This window comes from Petaurus breviceps, unplaced genomic scaffold (assembly GCF_028583685.1).
Source record: "Petaurus breviceps papuanus isolate PSGF00001 unplaced genomic scaffold, PetGlider_PUasm1.0 523, whole genome shotgun sequence".
Classification (NCBI taxonomy): domain Eukaryota; kingdom Metazoa; phylum Chordata; class Mammalia; order Diprotodontia; family Petauridae; genus Petaurus; species Petaurus breviceps.
Window position 1 is genome coordinate 868,216 of NW_027186356.1, and position 20,628 is coordinate 888,843.

At 46.4% G+C, this 20,628-nt stretch overlaps 1 protein-coding gene across 3 annotated transcripts; it reads right to left on the reverse strand.

Moving 5' to 3' along the window:
- Positions 1 to 1,019: 1,019 nt before the first annotated feature.
- FAM174C (family with sequence similarity 174 member C) lies at positions 1,020 to 10,510 on the reverse strand. Of its 3 annotated transcripts, XM_069102011.1 has the most exons (4): positions 10,191 to 10,510; positions 5,387 to 5,470; positions 3,828 to 3,944; positions 1,020 to 2,440 (listed from the first exon to the last, which is right to left on the reverse strand). In XM_069102011.1, coding segments are annotated over exons 1-4 (441 nt in total). In that variant the 5' UTR covers positions 10,430 to 10,510; the 3' UTR covers positions 1,020 to 2,439. The 3 variants fall into 3 exon arrangements, with proteins under 3 accessions (XP_068958112.1, XP_068958114.1, XP_068958113.1); XM_069102013.1 differs by lacking the exon at positions 5,387 to 5,470 and having other exon boundaries at positions 10,191 to 10,500; XM_069102012.1 differs by lacking the exons at positions 1,020 to 2,440; positions 5,387 to 5,470 and having other exon boundaries at positions 3,824 to 3,944; positions 10,191 to 10,504.
- Between the last annotated feature and the right edge of the window lie 10,118 nt (positions 10,511 to 20,628).

Consider the following 20,628-nt stretch of genomic DNA (forward strand, 5'->3'; position numbering starts at 1 on the left):
CTGTCCTGGCTTCCCTGGACTCTCTGGTCCAATGGTCAGCCTAGCAATGTGGCTGATGTGAGGCTCCAACAAGGTAAGAGGCAGTTTAAGGCCCACCACAGGCCTCCAGGTCCTCAGAAGTGCCACCTGGCATTAATATTACTACTGTGTTTATCCTTCGTTCTGGAAGAGGACCATGGCATCAGGGAGATGATGACATGACTTGCAGGTGACTTGGATTTAAGTGAGGGAAGGCTGTCCAAGGTCACCAGCCTCCCTTTCTCCTCCAGAGCCATCTGGGTCCAGTGACCAGATAGATATTCATCAGGATGACTGGAGAGACGGCCCAGGATGAGTTGGGAGATCTTGCGAGTCACACAGCTAGTGTAAGTGTCTGAGGCCACATGTGAACTCATGAAGATGAGTCTTCCTGATTCCAGGCCCAGTGCTCTATTCACTGCACCACCCAGCTGCCCCAATATTACTGTTGGCATGCACAGGATAGTGGGACAGCTTTAAACCACGGAATACCAGGATCTCAAAAGACCCCCACAAGTAGGAGACGCAGAGGGCAGTGACAAATTGTGTGCCAGGCTGGAGGAAGTCACAGCTTATTGCCAGTGACAACTTGGGCAGGAACTTGGTGGCAGAAAAAACATCCTCCAGGGGACAGGGACCCAAGGAAGTCACTTTTGCAAGGATCAGCCGCTCCACAAAATAATCAAGGACCCAGAGGAAGGCAGCTTCCAGGATACTAACTAGAACCTCTACAGGAAGTCACAGATGAGAAATACAGAGAGAGGAAGGCGGCCAGTAATGAACGTGCCTCCTTTCTGTCCTTCCCCCCTTCCTTCTACTCCCTACCAGGGACAAAAGCACATCAGTATCAAAATAAGCATGTGGAGGATTGGGATGATTTCCTTCTCACCCACCACCCAGAGACAAGTCCAGAGCCGTGAGGGACGAAGCAGATGGAGTACAGACCCAGGTAAAAGAATGGTGCTCGTGCACACAGGGCACGGGCAGGAGGAGGCCACTGCACTCAGCCATGTTTGCTTTATTTACAATCAGCAGCTTTTACTGAGCACCCCCCACAAGCAAATACTGTGGGGTGCTGGTCCCCCAACAGGAGACTTAATCTCTTGGAAACCAAAATACCCAAATATACAGATACAAAGTAAAAAGCTTCCCCCGTGCCTGGGAGAGAGCAAGGTGGTCCCAGGAGGAAGGTGCCTTGGAGTCCCCATCCAGAGAAAACAGATTTGAGAGAGGAATGTCCTTCTGGAAGGGACTTTGTTGTCCCTCCCAAACACAAGTGTGGGCAGTGCAGGGGCCAAAGTCCTTGGATCATGGTAAGATTTCCCTTACTCGGGGCGGCTAGGTGGCACAGTGAGTAAAGTGCCAGCCCGGAGTCAGGAGGACCTCAGATACTTAACACCCACCCACACACACACCCACACACACACACAAAAAAAACTATCTGTGCAACCTTGGGAAAGTTACTTAACCCCAACTGCCCTCCAAAAGGCAAAAAAAAAGATTTCCCTTACTCAGGACTGACCCATGGCCCATGAGGCATGTGTGCAGGTTCAGAGATGCTCTCTCTTCTCCCTTCACATAGCAAGGACTCAAGGAGAAAGCAGGCAGAGAAAAATATCCACAGTGACAATCCCAGGCCTTATTCTTTGGATCCCTTTCTCTGACTTCGGGTCTCCAAGGCAAAATTTAGAACACGGTCCTCGGCTGCACCAGGTTTCATGGGAGATCCCAGAGCTGGGCCATCAGTCGGGCTCTGAGAGGCATGCTGGCTTTGGTTTCTGGCGGCTTGGAGACCTAGAAATCATTTGGTAGAGTGTGGAGAGTGGAGACGGCCAGGGCTTGCTTGGTCTGGTCAATATCTTGTCTTGGGCAGACAGAGACCACTCCTCTCTCCACCCCCCACTACTTCCCCCAAGCTGCTCTTAGGTGGGGAGAAGTAAACCTGCTAGGACCTAAGTCCACATTTTCCCCTTCGTCCAGGCAGCACCATTCACGTTCCAAGAGTCAAGATAGTACCCCAGGTGTGTTAGCAGGGTCTTCGGCCCTGATCCAAGTTGAGAATGTTAGCATGGGGAGAGGAGGAACATCAGGAGAGGGCAGGGGATCCAGGCAAGCTCACAGGACCTGAGAGCTGGGAAGGTAAAGACAGCTGAGCTTCCCCCTGCAAAAGCCCACATCCGGCAACGTAAAAGCTATGATTTGGAATACCACACTTGTCCCTACTCCTCCTTTCTTGTATTTCTCAACATATCCCAAGTGCAAGAAAATTTCCCAACATTCCCTCCCCCCTTAGAAACACTGTATTGTATAGAACCATTAAAAAAATAAACCCCGGATTCTCTTGACATTCTGTGCCTGGGGTCCCTCTTCCCCCTTTCTGGATTGCTCTGTGCCGCTACCACTGTGGACTCCAGCTCTTCATCTGGAAAACAGAATCAATCAATAATCAATCAATAAACATGTATTACCTACTATGTTCCAGTCACTGTGCTAAGAGATAGGGATATAAAAAAAGGAGCCCTTAAGGAGCTTATAAGCTTATAACACCAAGGTACAGGCATTACTTGGTGGTCTGAAGGGAATCCCTTGGACAGTCTCTCTCTGATGGACTTTTTTGGGGGGTAACTTTTCATAATAGTCACATGTCACTGTAGGATAGGTTAGGAACAGGTGAGTGTGGAGGTGTGGGAATGGAGGGCCAGATTCGCCTCTTTCTTAGCTCCCTCCTCACATGACTCACGCACCAGCAAGCCCTGGGTTGGCCACACCCTGAGCGTGGTACCTGCCTGGACAGGAATCCCACAAGAGGCTTCCTGCTGGAGACACAGACTACCTCTGCTTCAGGGCCTCCTCACCCAAAGCACTCCCAAGCTTATGGGATTCAGAGGTAGAAAGGACTTAACTCCAACTGTCTTATTTTACAGATGATGAAACTAAGACTCAAGGACAAGGGCCTTGGCCACAGCGGCTCTGCCCACCACCTCACCCCACCCCTGCATCCTCTGGCCTGGTGAGCTTCACATCCTGCTTCCCTGGCTGGGGAGCACCCTCTCCTCACCTGCATAGTAAGAGGGCAACACCAGAAGATTAATGAACTCCCTTCCATCTTTAAACCCAGTCCTAATAACAGGCAGGCCCAAACCATGCCCAGGAGCCATGACTGTAGATCAGCCCTAAGAGTTCTGATGACACACCCAGAGGGAACCAAGGTGTTTAGCCCTGAGATGATGGGGAGGAGGGGTGGGGAGTCTTAGATACCATCTTTAAGTATCTGTCATTAGGAAGATGGATGAGGGGTGAGACTTATGGGGCCCAGAGAAGTTAGAAGACTTTCCCAAGATCTCCCAGGCAGCAAGGAACATGAAGAAATTCAAAGTCAGCACACTCTCTACTACCATGTGCTGCCTCTCAAGCAAAGGTGGAGTGACCACCTCAGGGAGGCTGGACCAATTTGCTAGCAAGCCACCTAAGTTCTCTGGGCAGACCTATAAAGGAGAGAACTGAGCTAGATGGTCTCAGAGGCCCCTGTCAACTCTAGACCATGCTCCCCAACTCTCTGAGGGCACTGCCAGTCCTAGAGCTATGGATGTGGGCCTGAGGCCTCTGCTGGGGCTTGGAATCCATGATTCTACAAAGCGTGTGAGGTACCCAGTGTCCTGGAGGGCGGAGGAAGGGCCCCGCCCCCCAGACTGAGGGGCCATGGCGTAGAACAAGGGTTTCAGTCCTTGCCTAGTTCTAGCCACCTGTCCAGTCCTGATCCCTAAAACTAAATGAAGACCTCAGGGGAGAAAAAAATCCAGAAACTCTACCATCTCAGGTTCCTCGTCTCAAAGACAGTCTCTTCATCACTCTCCACCGAGGCCATCTCCATGGGGTCATCTGTATTTGAGAGCAGACCATACTTCTTCCGCTGCGGTTTCTTTATCCTGAAAAGTTTAAAACACAATTCATTTCAATTCCACAGACCTTTACTAAGGACCTTCTATATGCTGGGCCCTGTGTCGGAGCTGGGATTTCTTCACTCACAGATAATAACCAGAGTTCTCAATCTCTCTGATTCAGTTCAACAAGCACAGAGGAAATAAATACCTATTGGGGCACAGGATGGAAAATACAAAGATAAATGACAGAATCCCAGGAAGGATGTAACAGGGGCAAAGGCAAGGCCACCCCAATGCTATGAGAAATGTGGGGAAGGCGGAGCAGGGAAGGCTTTTTTACATAGGAGATAGGTCCCTGAGCCTGTCCTTGAAGGGAGGGAAAGATTTCAACAGGCAGAGGTTGTGGAGAGGGAGTGGATTCCAAGCAAGGTTTAGAGGAAGGAGATGACAGGACGTGGGGGGAGGGAGGTTGCACGGGATAAGGTCTCCAGCAGCACCCCCTCCCCCCTACTCTAATTTGGGCTGGAAGGTAGATCACATGAAGGGAAGAGTAAAAGGCTGGATAAATGGGCTAAGGCTAGAGGGCTCGTAATGCCAAACACAAAGGGTTATTATTTCACAAAAGCAGAAGGAGGTGGTTATCAGAACAGGGTGTTAGCCAGATAACTTGGGCAGTGGGAGGCAAATGGAGGAGCTGGGGAGAGGTCCAGAAAAAGGGAGCCCAGTTAAGAGCCTAATCTCCCAAGAAAGAGCATTATTTCAGAGCCAACCCCTCTCCTGAGCTGAGGACCAGCACCAGGAAGGTGTCCCTCAGTCAGTCAATAAACATTTATTAAACACTGTGTTAAGCGCTTGGGGATACAAAAAGAGAAAAAAGTCAGTCCCTACTCTCAAGGATCTAACAATTTAAGGGGACAGACGACAAGTAAACAAGCTACATACAAGAAAATTAGGAAATAATTCACAGAGGGAAGGCTTCCAAGTAAAAGAAGGGATTGAGCTGTGACTTAGAGGGAGCAGGGCCAGGAGGCCCTACTCCCCTTCCTGAAGGCTAAGAAATACTGTGTTGTTCAGTCATGTCTGACTCTCCATGACTCCACCCGGGGTTTTCTTGGGAGAGACACTGGAGTGGTTTGCCATTTCCTTCTCCAGCTCATTTTACAGATGAGGAAACTGAGTCAAACAGGGAGGGATGGTGTTGTACCCATCCCTGGGATCCACCCTGCACCACATTCCAGGCTTTGAAGTACTACCTGGTAACAGTCCTCAGCTGCCTCCTAAAAACCTGCTAGAATAGGATTATTTCCCAGAAAATTCAGACAACCTTCTGGAGGTTGTAGTCCCAAAGAGAATCAGAGATTCAGATCAATTCAACAGACAGTAACAATCGGAGAGACAGCAAGCCCAGGGCTAGGCCCTGAGGGAGCTACAAAGGGGAGCTAAGACCTGGGCCTGGCCCCAAGCTCTGGGCATCCCGAAAAACTAACCTTATTATGGAGGAAAGCAGAGATCTGAAAAAGCTCCCTGGAGGAAGCAGCTTTGAGCTGAGCTTTAGAGATGGGCATGAATTCCTAGTGAAGACGGAAAGAGAATCTATCATTACAGATGGCACAGGGAACAAAGACACTAGGGTTGGCAAAGAAAGCAGGAGGCAACCACTCTGACCAGCAAGGAAGTGCAAAGAGGGGAGATATGTAGGCAGGAGATAAGGGAATGGGCACTGCCTGCCCCAACTCTCCATCATGTGTCAGGCCTCCGAGGGCACAGACAAGCAGAGCCTCAAAAACTTCACAATTCAGCTGGGGAAGCACAGTTCCCCCACAAAATAGATACAAAGAGAATCCCAGAGGTGGAATTCTAGAGTTGAAAGGGAGTTTCTTTCACCACATTCCACCTTCTCTTTTTAAAGAGAAAGCCCCAAAGGGGAATCACCTTGGCTAAACTCTCCTAGGATCAGAGTTAGACCAGAAGGGGACCTTGGAGGCTGTCTAATCCAATCCCTTAATTTTACAGATAAGGAAATTGAGGCCCAGAGAGGTGATCTGTCCAAGGTCACACAGATAACCAACAGCACGAGGATTGGAACTCAGGTCCTCAAGCTCCAAAGCTACTGCTGTTCCTACTGAACTAAGTTTCCAGGAGGGCCAAAACTGAGCCCCATAAAGAAAGGAAAGGGGCGGCTAGGAGGTGCCATGAATAGAGCACCAGCCCTGGAGTCAGGAGGACCTGAGTTCAAATCCAGCCTTAGATGCTTAATACTTACTAGCCGTGTGACCTTGGGCAAGTCACTTAACCCCAACTGCCCTGCCTTCCCCCCTCCAAAAAGCAAAACAAAACAAAACAAAACAAAAAACATAAACCATAAGGAAAGGAAAGAAGCATTTAATAAGAGTCTACTATGTGCAAGGCACTATGATGAGCACTTTACAAACATCTCATTTGATACAACTGAGGAAATCAATGCTGTTATTATCTCCATTGTACAGATGAAGAAACTGGGGCAGGCTGAAGGGAAGTGACTTGGAGGAGGGGAGTGTCACAAATCTAAGTATCTGAGGCTGGATTTGAACCCAGGGCTTCCAGCACTCTCCTCCCTGAGTCACCGAGCTGTAGACCCCAGCACTGGAGAAAATCTAGGGAGATCAAGGAGGAAGGACAGATGCACTCAGGAGAGACTGAAGCATCCAAGAGGCAGACCAAAGACTGGCATCCAGGGGAAAGAGCCCACACCTGGCCTAAGGTAACGTGATGACAAGGAAGGATGGAGAGGAAAAGTCAAGCCAGAGAGCTCTTCTAAGGAAAGAGCTGGCAGGACCCAGAAATCCCCTTTGGGGGGAATACAAGAGATAAAGGAGAGAGAAGAGTCTGAGAGTCTATTAACAAAGATGAGCAAACTGGGGGACAAGGGGGATAGGGAGGGGGATGGTGAGTTTGAGGAGAGGACTCATGATGGAGGTGAGATCTCCAATGTAGGACCCTGGGGCTTGGGCAGAGTCAAGGGCTGGAAGGAAGGATGGAGGAGTCATCTGCACCCATGCTGGGATTCAGGTAAATAGGTGATGCCTCCGAGAGGGAGAAGAGAGGCTGGAGAAGTTGGCAGAGGATCAGTGGAGAAAAAGGTACACATCTGCCTTATTTCTCTGTTTAGACTAGGGGGCCGGCATGCACAACACATTTCTTGTATCTTCCATAGCACACAGCTGAGCAAACAGCAGACCTTTGATACATAATACTTAGACTGTTGTTCAGTCCTGTCTGACTCTTCATGACCCCATCTGGGGTTTTCTTGTCATAGATGCTGGAGTGATTGTCCATTTCCTTCTCTGGTTCATTTTACAGATAAGGAAATTGAGGCAAGCAGGGCTAAGTGGCTTGCCCAAAATAGTGTCTGAAGTTAGATTTGAACTTGGAAAAATGAGCCTTCCAGACTCCAAGTCTGGTGCCATCTAGCTACCTATGGCTTGGATTAAGCTGTCACAAATGTCTCTGCCAGCTGAAGCCCTCCATGCTTCTCCTTACAACCCCTATAAGATCTCCCCAATGGTTTCCACCTACCTGCTCCTTCCAATGCCACCTCTCCCACACTCCTCCCTTCTTTCCTAGGCTCCCCACTTCTCTCTCATGCCTTTGGCCATTTCACATCTGAGTCCCACAAGGTAAAAAGCAAAAGAAGTTACATCATTAAATCACAGCATAGCCCAGGGAAACAAGCCCTAGATAGGGACTCAGAAGGCCTGGATTTTAAGCCTGTCTTTGCTACCAACTAATCAAGTGATTCTGGACAAGCGATATCCCTTCTCTGGGCCTCCGTAAAATGAAGGAGGATAAACATCACTATTCTGAGATCTATTCCAGCTCTATACTCTAAGGACCATTCCCTTTATAACAGTCTAAGTTCCATTCAGTGGTGCCTAATTCAATCAGGAACACTTAGATTCAAAGCCCAGCTCTGACATATACTGGCAGTGTGATCCTGGACAAGTCATTAAATCCTCAGTCCACTCTTTAAGACTACAGGCTGCAGATAAAGTGGCAGCCTGCACTGGTAGGAGGAGCTTTCTAACCTAACAGTCCTCAGGTGCAGATCTTACCCTAATATGCAGGCACTGTGCTGGGGAATGGCATAACAAAGACAAAAATGAAATAGTCCTTACTGCCAAGGCATTTACATTCTATCAGGGAAAGCAACATAGATAAATGAGTAGACAAAATATATACATGCTTTCCTTTGCCTCCTATAATGTCTATCTTCCTCTGAGGTTCAGTTCAAGGGCCACCTTCTACCTGAAGCCTTCCTTATCCCCCCAGTTCTGAGTGTCTCTTCTCCCCGACCCCTCAAAGCACTTTATAGTTCTTTTGTATACATTTTCTAAAGTTCTATATATGTCCCTATACATTTGGCACATATCTATATTCCTAACGATGTCTCTATACCTCTCTCTGTATGTTCACATACACACACAGATTTTCCCTGGCTAGACTGTAAGCTTCTCAAAGAAACAGGCAGTAAAACTCTTAATACTGAGGAAACCTCAATTTATCTCTCTCAGAATAAGATAAATCTAGCCATAAATTAAATAAGAAAGAAGTTAAGGAGATTAATAGAATTTTATTAAAGTAAGATATAATAAAGCTCTGGAGAATAGTGAATGGGAATAGAAAGGAATATACCTGTTTCTCGTGCAAAACACCTTCACAAAAACCGATCATGTAGCGTTGCAGAAAAACCTCACAAACAAATGCAGAAAAGCAGAAATATTAAATACACTTTTTTTCTAATTAAATGGTCTTTGAAGTATAGATTAACAATTAATTGGTGACAAAGAATTGACAATTGAGGGAATGTCCATCCATCAGTTGAGGAATGGCTGAACAAGTCATGGTATATGAAGGTGATGGAATATTATTGTGCTGTAAGAAATGACCAAGGGGATAGTTTCAGAAAAAGCTAGGAAGATGTGTATGAACTAATACAAAGTGAAGTGGAAAAAAAACAGAGAACAACATACACAATAACAACAATATTGTAAAGATAATCAACGTTGAAAGTCTTAGTAACTCTGCCAACACAATTCCAAAAGACTCATGATGAAACACTCTCTATCTCCAAAAAGAGAACTGGTGGACTCAGAATGTAGACTGAATCATATTTTATCTCTTTTTCTTGGAAACATGGCTATTACAGAAACTTGTTTTGCATGACTATATGTATTTATAACAGATTTTGAGCCTCTGTGTGTGTGTGTGTTTAATGGGTGGGGGAGAAGGGAGGAAAATTGGAAATTAACAAAACCTAGACTCCAAACTGGTTCTTCAACATCACAGTCCCAAATGTATTTTGGAAAACAGGTATCTCTTTGTTTGATGCCTGATACTTCTAATCAGAGGGTCAATGAACGCTGTTATTTCTGCCATATAGTAGATATTTGATAATGCCTGCAGAATGAGTCATTCAGAGTATTTCCCACAATACTCCTTTGAGGGCAGGAACTATTTTTGTATAGCCAGGCAGTGGAAGCTGGTAGCACAGTGGACAGAGCCTGCGTCTGGAGTCAGGAGGGAGTACAAAATCTGGCCTCAAAACATAGCTGGGAGCTGTGTGACCCTGGTCGAGTCACTTAACCTCTGTTTGCCTCAGTTTCCTCCACTGTCCCTACTTCGAAGGGTTGTTCTGAGGATTAAATATTTGTTTAAAGTGTTTAGTACAACGCCTGCCACATAGTAGACGCTACTTAACGCTTGCTTATTCACTTCCCAATGCCTTGCCATAAGAGGTTGTAGCCTAGCACACAGCTTACTCGTAGTTTGATTTTAGGAAGGGGCCTTGATGGCCATGTCGTCCAATTCGTCATTTTCCGGATGAGAAAACAGACTGACAGACGTAATGATGCCAAGTGCTTTAAAAGGAAAACATTAAGTAAACGTCAGCCACTATTATAGAGATTAGAATGGAAATCGTTCTCACCACCTGCCGGTGGGATGGCCCGGACATTATCACCCCCATTTTAGGATGATCTGTGGTAAAGAGAATCAAACACCTTGGAGCCATCCCCTGCAGGAAGCTTTACATCGCGAGGAAGCGGTTAAGGGAGGCCCAAGACCGGCATCAGCTCCAGCCCGCCACGTGACGCCAAACCTCACGAGATGCGCAGCACGTGAACCAGGAAGACACCTCCCTGACAACCCACACAGGCAATCTCCCCACTACTTCCGAACAGAGAACAGAGGATCTCTGTCACATGACCCCCAAGCCGGGCCAGGATAGGCCCTCGAGATCGCCACATGACTCACCTGAAGGCCCGGATGAGGAAATAGAGCGCAACCAGCCCACAGAAACCAGTCAGCACGTAAAAGGAGCGCTTTACCATCTGTCCTGGCCCAGAGGCCGGCAGGAGCTGTCTGGTTTCGTTGTGAGGCGCCGCAGAAACGACCAGACTGCTCCCGTTCATCACAGATGGTGACATCGGCGTCTCAGTGGCCCAGACTCCTGCCCTGCACAACAGGGCGAGCAGCAGCAGACGCGGCCCCATGGCGGGGGGATAGCGGCAGCGGCGGTGCCCCGCCCTCGAGCGCCTCTGTCATTCATCGGAGGGCGGGGGCGGCAGGAACCAATGACTGCGTGGGGGGCGGGGCTTCGGAGGTCGTAGTGCCACCCGATTCCCTATTATCGGCTTTGGCCCCGCCCTCCGGGCGGCAGTTTGCGGAGGGCCCGTGGCCCCGCCCCCCGTGTCCTGTTTCCTTACCCTTTTCTCCCTCCCCGCTTCCCTCTAACCTTAAAGGACCACGTAAATATTTTATTGTGGATTCTGTCTGTTTCTTGAGGCAGCTAGTAGCAAGCGCTGAGCCTTTAGTCAGGAAGATTTGAGTTCAAAGTGCGCCTCGGATGCATAGTTTCTCTTTGCTTCAGCTGTAAAATGGGTATAATAACAGCCCCTGTGTCTCAGAGGATCAAGTGAGAGAATATTTGCAGAAGGCCCTCGGCACGGAGCCTGGCATGTAGTAGGCGCCATAAAAATGCGTATCTCTCCCCCCTATTTCAGACCCTTTCTCCTCGGAGCCCCACTGGAACCTAGGAGCTGTGGAGGAGGGGTCGTTATCCCCATTGTACAAGTGAGGAAACTGAGGATCGCGCCATCCAGTCTCCCAGAGCCTTCGAATATCCCCAGAGTATTTCCCCTGCTTCCTCCTGGCTTGATGTCTTTCCACCCCAAGTTCTGCCCCGCTCAGAGAACGCGATGACGTGCCCCCAATGCCCTTTTTCCCACCTCTAGGATCTGTAGGTAAATCCAACGTCTGGGCCACTGACAAGGGCTGGACTTGCAAACACAAGCAGCCAGTTGTGTCCTCGATGAAGTATGGGGAGAGAACACAAAGAAAGGGCTGTGGGAAGAGCAGTGGGGATGGAAGCTCCAGGGCCCGGGGCTAGTGTCCAAAGCTGTAGTCTGGGAAAGGGGCAGGAGGGACGGGAGGTTGGGGGCCAGGTTGAAAGCAGTCTGGTGGAAGTGTGGACTGCACCGATCCTGCCTTACCTACAATGCCCTTGGTCCTACCTCTGCCTATCACTGATGTACTTCCACCATCATTATCCCTGAAAGGCCTTTTTGTTGTTGTTCAGTGATTTTCATGACCCCATTTGGGGTTTTCTCGGCAAAGATACCAGAATGGTTTGCCATTTACTTCTCCAATTCATTTTACAGATGAGGAAACTGAGGCAAATGGTGAATTGACCTACCCAAGGTCACATAGGTAATAAGTGTCTAAGGCCAGATTTGAACTCTGGAAGAAAATAAGTCTTTCTAATTCCAAGCCCAGTGCGCTATCCACTGCACCACCTAGCCACCTAGAAACTCATGTATGTGATTATTTTTAAATCACTTCATCCCAGCCTATACCTTGTGACCTCCTAATACCATTCTTCATCCTCACAATGACCTCCAAGCCCTTTCAGTTCTTTCCCAGGCCATCACCTCTACACTGGCTACATTCTCCTTCTCCTATTACTTTTTTTTTTTTAAGCAATTGGGGTTAAGTAACTTGCTCAAGGTTACACGGCCAGTTATTTCTGGGTGTGGTGCTAAGTATCTGAGCCCAGATTTGCTCCCCAGGTCATCCCAACACTGGGGCCTGTGCTCTTACTTGCTGTGCTACCTGGCCACCCTCCTTCTCCTATTTCAATCACTTGGTGAACCAGCACAACTTTACAATATCCTCTGTTCTTAAATCCTTTCTTCCCTTGTCCTATTCCCATCAACCCTTGCCAGACTCCTTGTATTCCCATCCCCCCTCCACAAACTGTCTCCTTCTGTCCTATTCAAGTACTGCTGAATGGAGCTAAAAGAGGTCAGGAGACAGTGCTGATTTGGTCTACAATTCCACACACACACACACACACACACACACACACGCAGCATGGACACAATCAGCATCATCTCTTTACTCACCCAGCCACCATGATTAAGGCCCTAATCATCTGTCACTTGGACTATGGCAATAACCTAATTGGACCCCCACCTTCATCTCTCCCCACTCCAATCTATCCTCCACTCAGCTACCAGAGCACAAAGTCTGTCAGCATCACTGCCACCCCCTCAATAAACTCCAGTGGCTCCTAAGTTTGTCATATATAAAGTCTGTTTCAATCAATCAACATTAAGTGCCTACTATGTGCCAGGTACTAAGTGCTGGGGGTACAAAAAGAGGCAAAAGACAACCCCTGCCCTCAAGGAGCTTACAATCTAATGGGGGAGACAATATACAAAGCAAGTTCTATACAGGTTGAATAGGAAATATTTAGAAATGGGAAGGCACTAGAATTAAGAGGGGTTGGGGAAGGCTTCCTGTAGAAGGTGGGATTTTAGTTGGGACTTTGGAAGCCAGGGAAGTCAGTAGACAAAGAGAAGGAAGGCATGGAGGACAGCCAGAGAAAATGCCCAGGGCCAAGAGAAAGACAGGAGGCTGGTGTCACTGGATTAAAGAATGTGTCTTAGAGTAATTGTAAGAAGACTAGAAAGGTAAGAAGGGGCCAGGTTCTGAAAGGCTTTGAATGCCGAGCAGAGAATTTTGTATTAGATCTTGAAAGTGATAGGAAGCCACAGGAATTTATTCAGTAGGGGGTGGGGGATAACATGGTCTGACCTTTGCTTTAGGGAAATCACTTTGGTGGCTGTAGCAGCAAGCACCCTAAGCGTCCTCAGGGTTTGCTGGCAACACAGGTTCTTAGATCTGCTTTGTTAAAGGAAAGCAACTCAAAATGGGTTAACAAGCTCACTTTAATCAGTCAAACATATATCGTTTACCTCGTTCAGGGGAAAAAGGTCAGCACCCCGAACTTCAAAGTATACAGGCAGAATTATCAGGACAGAAACAGATCAAGTAGACAGATTTCCAAACTGTCCAACCATTACATCCATACCAAACCAACATCTGGGTTTCAACATCTGGGTTTTTCAAAGGGGGGGGGGGGCTTGCTCTGGACAACGGCTTCCCAGAATCCAGACCAAATCACAGAACACTTCTCAAAGTGAGGCCCAAAACAAAGCCTCACATCAGGGCTTATATAGCCTTCTCCTGGCTCAGAGAATGTAACAACCTTTTGGACCCACTGGCCAATCAAAAAGTCTCTACTGAAAAACAAGCCTCCCACCCCAGGCTCCAGGTGCACTTTAGCCTAGGGGCAGGGAAGATCTTTACATTTACATTCCCATTACAGTGGCTCAGTGGAGGATGGATAGAAGTGGGAGAGGCTTAAGGCAGACAGACCCTCCAGCAGGCATTGCAGTGATGCAGGCTTGAGGTGGTGAGGGCCTGGATCAGGGTGGGGGCAGTGTCAGAGGAGAGAAGGGAGTGTACTGAAGAGATGCCAAAGAGGTGAGACTGGCCAGCCCTGGCAACAGCTTGGAAATGGGGGAAGGGCCAGTGAGAAGAGTGTTGGCATTTAAAGGTCTTCACAACCTTCCTACCTCTTTAGGCTCCTACATGTTAGTCTCCTTCACCCACCCCAATCCAGCTACAGGTCTACTTCCTGATCCTTGCACACAAAATGCTGCATCACTCCTCTCCCATGCCTGGGATATTCTCCAGTCTCAAGTCTGTATCTTCATTTCATGGGTTCCTTCAAATCTCAGCTGAAGTGCCACCTTCTGCTTGAGATCCCAATCTTCCAACCTGCTTCATAGAAACGAGCTTATTTGGAAGTAGGAGTCAGAAAATGTGGAAGAAAGGGAGGCATATGAGAGGTTTTTCTCTAGCCCTCCTCCCAAGACCAGAGCAGGTTAACCTATGTGGACCCCCCAAGGTGTCATATAGAAATTATATATATATATATAAAATATACACATATAAATTTTAGAGGGTACATGAACTTGGAAGGAAAAAATAATACATTTTAATTTTCACTAACATCTAATTGAAATTTAGGAATCTAAATTGAAATGTAATTGAAATTCCTTCAATTATTTAAAAGCATGATTCTGAGAAAGGGGCCATAGGTTTCACCAGTCTGACTACCAAAGGGGTGCCCTGGGACACCACACAACAAAATACACACACACACTCCCAGAGCCCTCCCCTCTAAGATTCCCTTTTTTGTTTTCTGCATGTATCTTTTATATGTATTTACCTGTTTATTTAAACGTTTTCTCCACATTACTGTGTAAGCTCCTTGAGTGCACAGTTCCTGGTTCATAATAAGACATAGGGAATGGAGCTGTGATTTCATAAGTAAATTAGAATTTCCAAGTGTAATGGAAATGCAAATTTGGAAGATCTTCCCTGCCCCTAGGCTAAAATGCACCTGAAGTCTGGGGAGGGAGGCTTGTTTTTCAGTAGATACTTCTTGATTGGCCAGTGAGTCAATAAGGTTGTTAGATTCTCTGAGCCAGGAGAAGGCTATATAAGCCCTGATGTGGAGCTTTGTTTTGGGACTCACTTTGAGAAGTGTTCTGTGATTTGATCTGAATTCTGGGAAGCCATTGTTGAGAGTCCCCCGGCTTTGAAAAACCCAGATGTGGAAACCCAGATGTTGACTGGGTATGGATGTAATGGTTGGACAGTTTGGAAATCTGTCTACTTGATCTGTTTCTGTCTTGATAATTCTGCCTGTATACTTTGAAGTTCGGGGTGCTGACCTTTTTCCCCTGAACAAGGTAAACGATATATGTCTGACTGATTAAAGTAAGCTTGTTAACCCATTTTGAGTTGCTTTCCTTTAACAAAGCGGATCCAAGAACCTGTGTGAGCAGCCACCCTGGAGACGCTGGGGTGCTTGCTGCTACACCAAGTGACAAAACTCCCTCCACCCATGCTGGTCAGCTCCTTCTCTTCAATTTAAGGTCTTAGAGAATTGTCAGGTGTCAAACCCCAAATAGAAATGGGGGCCATTAATACTGTACTTGGGGGTCATGGCAGACTGACTTAGGAAACTACAAATTAACACTATCTATGTTTTGTAACATTTTTATTCTGTTAAATTTTTCCTAATTACATTTTAATTGGAGGGCAGGGTGGAATTGTAGCCCGGGTTACATGTTTGACAGCCAAGCCTAGAGCACCAAGACTTTAAAATGACTGTCTGAGGCAAGGCAAGAACTCAGGTCTCAGCTTTGGAGACCAACTCTATCCACTATCAGCATATAGTAAGCATTTAGTAAATCCCTGCTGATTGTTTGATCCCTGCTTGTCACAGCACCTAGCACAAAATAAGGGATTGAATGTTTATTGATTGACTGATTGATTAGCCCTGGCAGCCTCTGAGTCCAGGACCCTCTTCCCCACAGGAGTCTATCTTATTCTTTCTTCAGGGGAATTTCTTGCTTTCAGCAACCCACTTCCAACTCCTATCCCTTCAGGTCCTTTTTTCCCTCCTACCAAGGGCCAAGGGAGCAAAACTCTATGATGCTCTGTGGAGGGTCAAAGGGAGACCAGAGAAATCTTTCCACTCACCTTCTCCTAGCCACTGTTTACTCCTGCTATGGGAGAAATATCTCCTGAGTTCATGTGGTGGGTAACCACTACCAAATACACATTTACCACAAAGCAGAAATTATGGGGGCAAAAATCTAGAGTCTATTATTATGCTCAAGCAGAGGTCTGGGCCTCAGAGAAAACCTGAATCGCTATGAAGATTCTGACAAGGCTTCTTCTCAGGGAAAATTATGTCAGCATGACCGAGAGATAATCATTTACATATTGTAATCTTGTACATTCCCCTTAGGCCATAAGAGTTAAAGATAAGATAGAGCCATAATCCTATATTTCCTTCAGTGTCATAAAAGTTGAACAAACTTAGCTAATCAAAGTTAAAATCTCATACATTTCCTAAGAAAACGAACTTCAAGCAATAGGTAAACTAAGTCAAGTTACAGATTAGGCTGTATTGGAGAATTCCCAAATAGGTTGATTGAGGAGGTAGAGGAGGATTTATATGTAAGCAAAGAGAAAGGACAGTTGGGATTTTTCCTCTGGCTTCTTATCTACGGAATGTTTAAGGCTCTTAAGTCAATTTTTACATCCCATGGGACAGGTTTTCTGTAACGCAGTCACATGACCTCAGCGCTGGAAAGGGGCTGGAAGTTCACCAAACCTAATTCTGCTGGTTCACAGATGGGGTAGCTGACACCAAGAGAAGGGACATGATTTGCTCAAAGCCAAATGTCAGAGCATGGAAGGGACCTTATTTAGTGTAATGTCCCCATCCTTTGATAATTGCCACCACACACATTACGGGTCTGCCCTGTATCAGGTTTAAATAACAATAGATAGCTGTCGCTGTTTTATAGCTATTTGCTTTCAAATATAATCCTCACAACAACCCTGTGAGGTAGATGTTTGATTCCCATTCCCAGGGACCCTAGATTCAGAAGGGTATTAAGCTACTTGCCTAGGGTCACCCAGTATGGGAGGCTGGATTCAAATCCAGCTTTTTTTTTTTATACTTTATAGTCCTTGTCCTCAAGGGGGAGAGAGGATGAGACCACCTCAGAGATAGCTATGGTACATTTTCGCACTAAAGAGGTACAAATACGGTGCCCTTCAAGGTCTGAGGGAGGAAGTATTTACTGATTGGGGGAATCAAGGAAGTCTTCATAGAAGGTGGTGGCGTGTGAGTTAGGTTAAAGCAGAGATTCTTAACCAGGGACCTGGGAACTTAAAAAACATTTTTATAACTATATTTCAATATAATTGCTTTCCTTTGTAATCCTATGTATTTTATTTTGTGCACTTAAAAATGTTCTTCTGAGAAAGGGGTCCATTGACCTCACCAGGCTACCAAAGGGTGGGATGGGCTAGGCTGGGCTGGATTGGGCTAGGCCAGATTCAGCGCAGTAACTTAAGGACTTAAATTTGGTGCAAGCTTTAGACTGCCTCAGTAAATTACCACTCCAAGTCTGACCTTCTGAAGGATAGGAAAGGTAATTTGGCTTCAGACTCTTTTAAGCCTTTACATCTCAACCTTGGCACGGCCCCATCAGTACTAGCCACTCAGTAGGGTTGCCAAAGGGGCCTATCTCCCCTGCCAGATGCTTAAAATGGTGTGATTTCTGGCCATCAACACCTCTTCTGATGAAAATTTGCAGCTACAACTCCCCTACCCCCACCCGATCCCACATACCCAGCTCTCTAGCTGCCTCACCTGACTTTGAAGTTCACTCTCCTTTTCTCCAGCCAAGCTCATAAACTTGATGCTAGACCCAATTTAAGGCAGTGAAGCCAGAGCTTCATAAAGTCCCTCTCAGATATCAAGACAGACTATGGTGATTACCACGGGAGTACTTCTTAAACCTGGCTCTCTCCTGGAAAAGCCCAGGCATTTGGAGTCTTTCAAAGCCAGATCTTAAAAGCATCTCCTAAAGGATCTCATTTATCTCCATAGCCTTGGAGGACATTAAGCTGAAAGAAACCTCTGCAGGCAGGCAATTTCTCCCAGGAAGGTCACCTTGTCAAACAGAGAAGCAGGGACAGTCCTGCCCATTAACCAGGAGCAAAGATCATCTTGTCCTGGGATATTGAGTGATAGTTTGTCCCAACCCTCTCGTTTTACAGAGGATGAAATAGAGACCCAGGGACTTACCCAAAGTTAGTAAGCAAGGAAAAAAGGCAAGATTTCAAGCTACCACTTCTAACCCCAAACCTAGGGCTCCTTCCCTTACACTGGGAGAGGGGTGCTGCCCCTGTTGGCCACCCCCTCATTTCCCAAAATGAAAGTCTGGAGAGGAGAAGATACTTGCACACCAATCAAAGGAGTGGCAGGGTTGAGACCAGAACCCGTCTTTATTCTTCATTTCTTCATTGCCTATGGTTCACAAGGAACCCTCCCTAAAAGGGATCTGAGGGAGACAAGAATAAGCCAGTGGATATCACTCTTAGTTGGGGGTCAGAGAGCCTTCATTCAAATACTGCCTCTTTCCACTTATTTCTTTTGTAGCAGTCATTACATTTTCCTCAGCTGCAGTTTCCTCCTTTGTAAAAACAAATTCAGCGGCCTCCTATGTACCTCCCAGTTCTAAATCTATGATCTTATTCACTGTATAATTAATGGTCCTTTGGTCACTGGCTCCATGTTTTAAACTGACAGATAAAAATGGTTTTAGATGAGAAAACCTAGCCAGTTACTTGACCTACTCTAGGCCTAAACTCCCTGCAAATGGCAAATGTGACATTTAAACCCAGATCTCATGGCTCATTTTTAGAGATAGTGTTTTCTTTAAGACAAGGAGGTAGTACCCTAAAAAAGAGAATGTAAAATTCATAACCCAATTCAACTTGCCTGGAGACATTCAGAAAAAATAAACATCTTATTCTCTCTAGGCGGAAGGAAACATTCTTCTTTCTCAACTTAAAGACTTTGGGAAAGGATTGCCATTGGCAAATCTTATGGGTAGCAGCTCTAATTAAAAGGGACACCTTTTGGAAACGGGGACAATGGCTCCTTTGCCTCTAGGCTATGGGAAGTTAAACATCCTTTTCCCAGAAAGGATTACCAGGTAGAATATAAACCCACAGAACCATCTTTTCCTATGGATCTGGGGCCCAGCTGGATGACCCACTGAGATAGCACAAGGAAAGGCCTTTGAAAATTCCTTGGTGGGGAGGGTAGAAAAACACTCTACACACAGTCTGCATTGGCAAATAATTAGGCACACTCTCGGGAACTCAGTTTCCCTCCTTCAGTACACAAAGCATGCTTGTTGTGGACATTAAGATATGGGTGTTTCCCAGTGGGCTGTCAGCAAATGACGTGTCCTCTGTGTGCCTTTGTACTGCCCAATGGGCTCCTAACAAATCTTCACTGAATTGAGACAGCAAGGTCAGATATCAGACAGCAAGATGTCAGATGACTGGGTTCAAAGCTCCATCCGTGTAATTTTGGGTAAATCCCATCCCCTCACTGGGCCTCAGTTTGTCATCTGTAAAATGAAGGTGCTAGATTGGATATTCCAGCTCCATATCCTGTGATTGGAATAGTGAACAGGAAAAAATATAGAAACCTAAGCAAGCCAAACTGTAAGCAATCAGGATGAGGAAAGAAATCACATTTCCTGCACAGGCCAACTCTTGAGAGTGATCAGAACAGCTCTTTCACAAGGAAAGAGCAAAATGGACCCTATTCAGACTTCACCAGTTAAGAGAAAGAAATCTTGGGAAGAGAAATTTTTAAGGCAGCTTTTTGAGATGGCTCTGTAAAAGATAAAAACCCTGGGAAAACTGGCCAGTTGACACAGAGGTGCTGCTGGTAGACAAGGCACTGGCTTCCAGACCAGAAAACATGGACTACATACAGCCTCTGTTCTACCACACAAGGCCCTCAAACCTTTGGGCCTTAGCTTCCTCATTTGTAAAATGGGAATAATAGCATGTGTACTCTGTATTGCAGTATTAAGAAAAAAGCATGAAAGAGGTGACTTGTTAACTCATTTTCTGAACCTAGGCACTTGCTTTTATTTTTGTTTTTTTGCTTTTTGGAGGGGAATTGGGGTTAAGTGACTTGCCCAAAGTCACACGACTAGTTTTTTGTGTTGTGTCTGAGGCCGGATTTGAACTCAGGTCTTTCTGAGGCCACCTAGCCACCCGTAGGCACTTGCTTTTAAAAGGGGGAGGGGGAGGCGGTTGGACAAAATCCTCCCATGAGATTATAAAATCAAAAACACAAAGGCACAGGAGAAATCCAGTCCAGACTCCATATTTTGCCAAGGAAGAGACTGGGGCCCAGAGAAGGGAAAGGACTTACCCAAGGTCACAGTGAGTAGCAGAGCAGACATCTTCTGACTACAGACAGCACAATCTCTGTGTCCCCCCATGTTGCTTCCTTCCCTACAGTCCTAAGTGGTTGTAAGGTTTAAATTTAATCAGTACCTAAGTCAGGAGCCCAGTTTTTGAGAGAAATGGCTCCCTCCTCCTTTTTATCTACTGTCTAGCTCTCCTTCTCAGGTTCCTTTGTTGGACTATCTTGCCTGCTAAGTATGGGTATACCCCAAGACTTTCTTCTCCTCTCTCTACCTTTTCTCCAGGGTGATCTTATCAGATCCCAAGGGATCAATTATCTCTAGCCAGATGATTCCTACATCTATACAGGCTGTCCCAAAAATCTTGTAACAATTGTTGTAACAAAAGTTGTAATAATTGCAGCTGAGACTTCCAGGCCATCCTGTACAGACAGCCTGTGATAGTAATGGCATTTAAAGATTCCCCTGTATTGGCTTGGTTTTCAAATTGATTGTGTTAAAACCCAGAG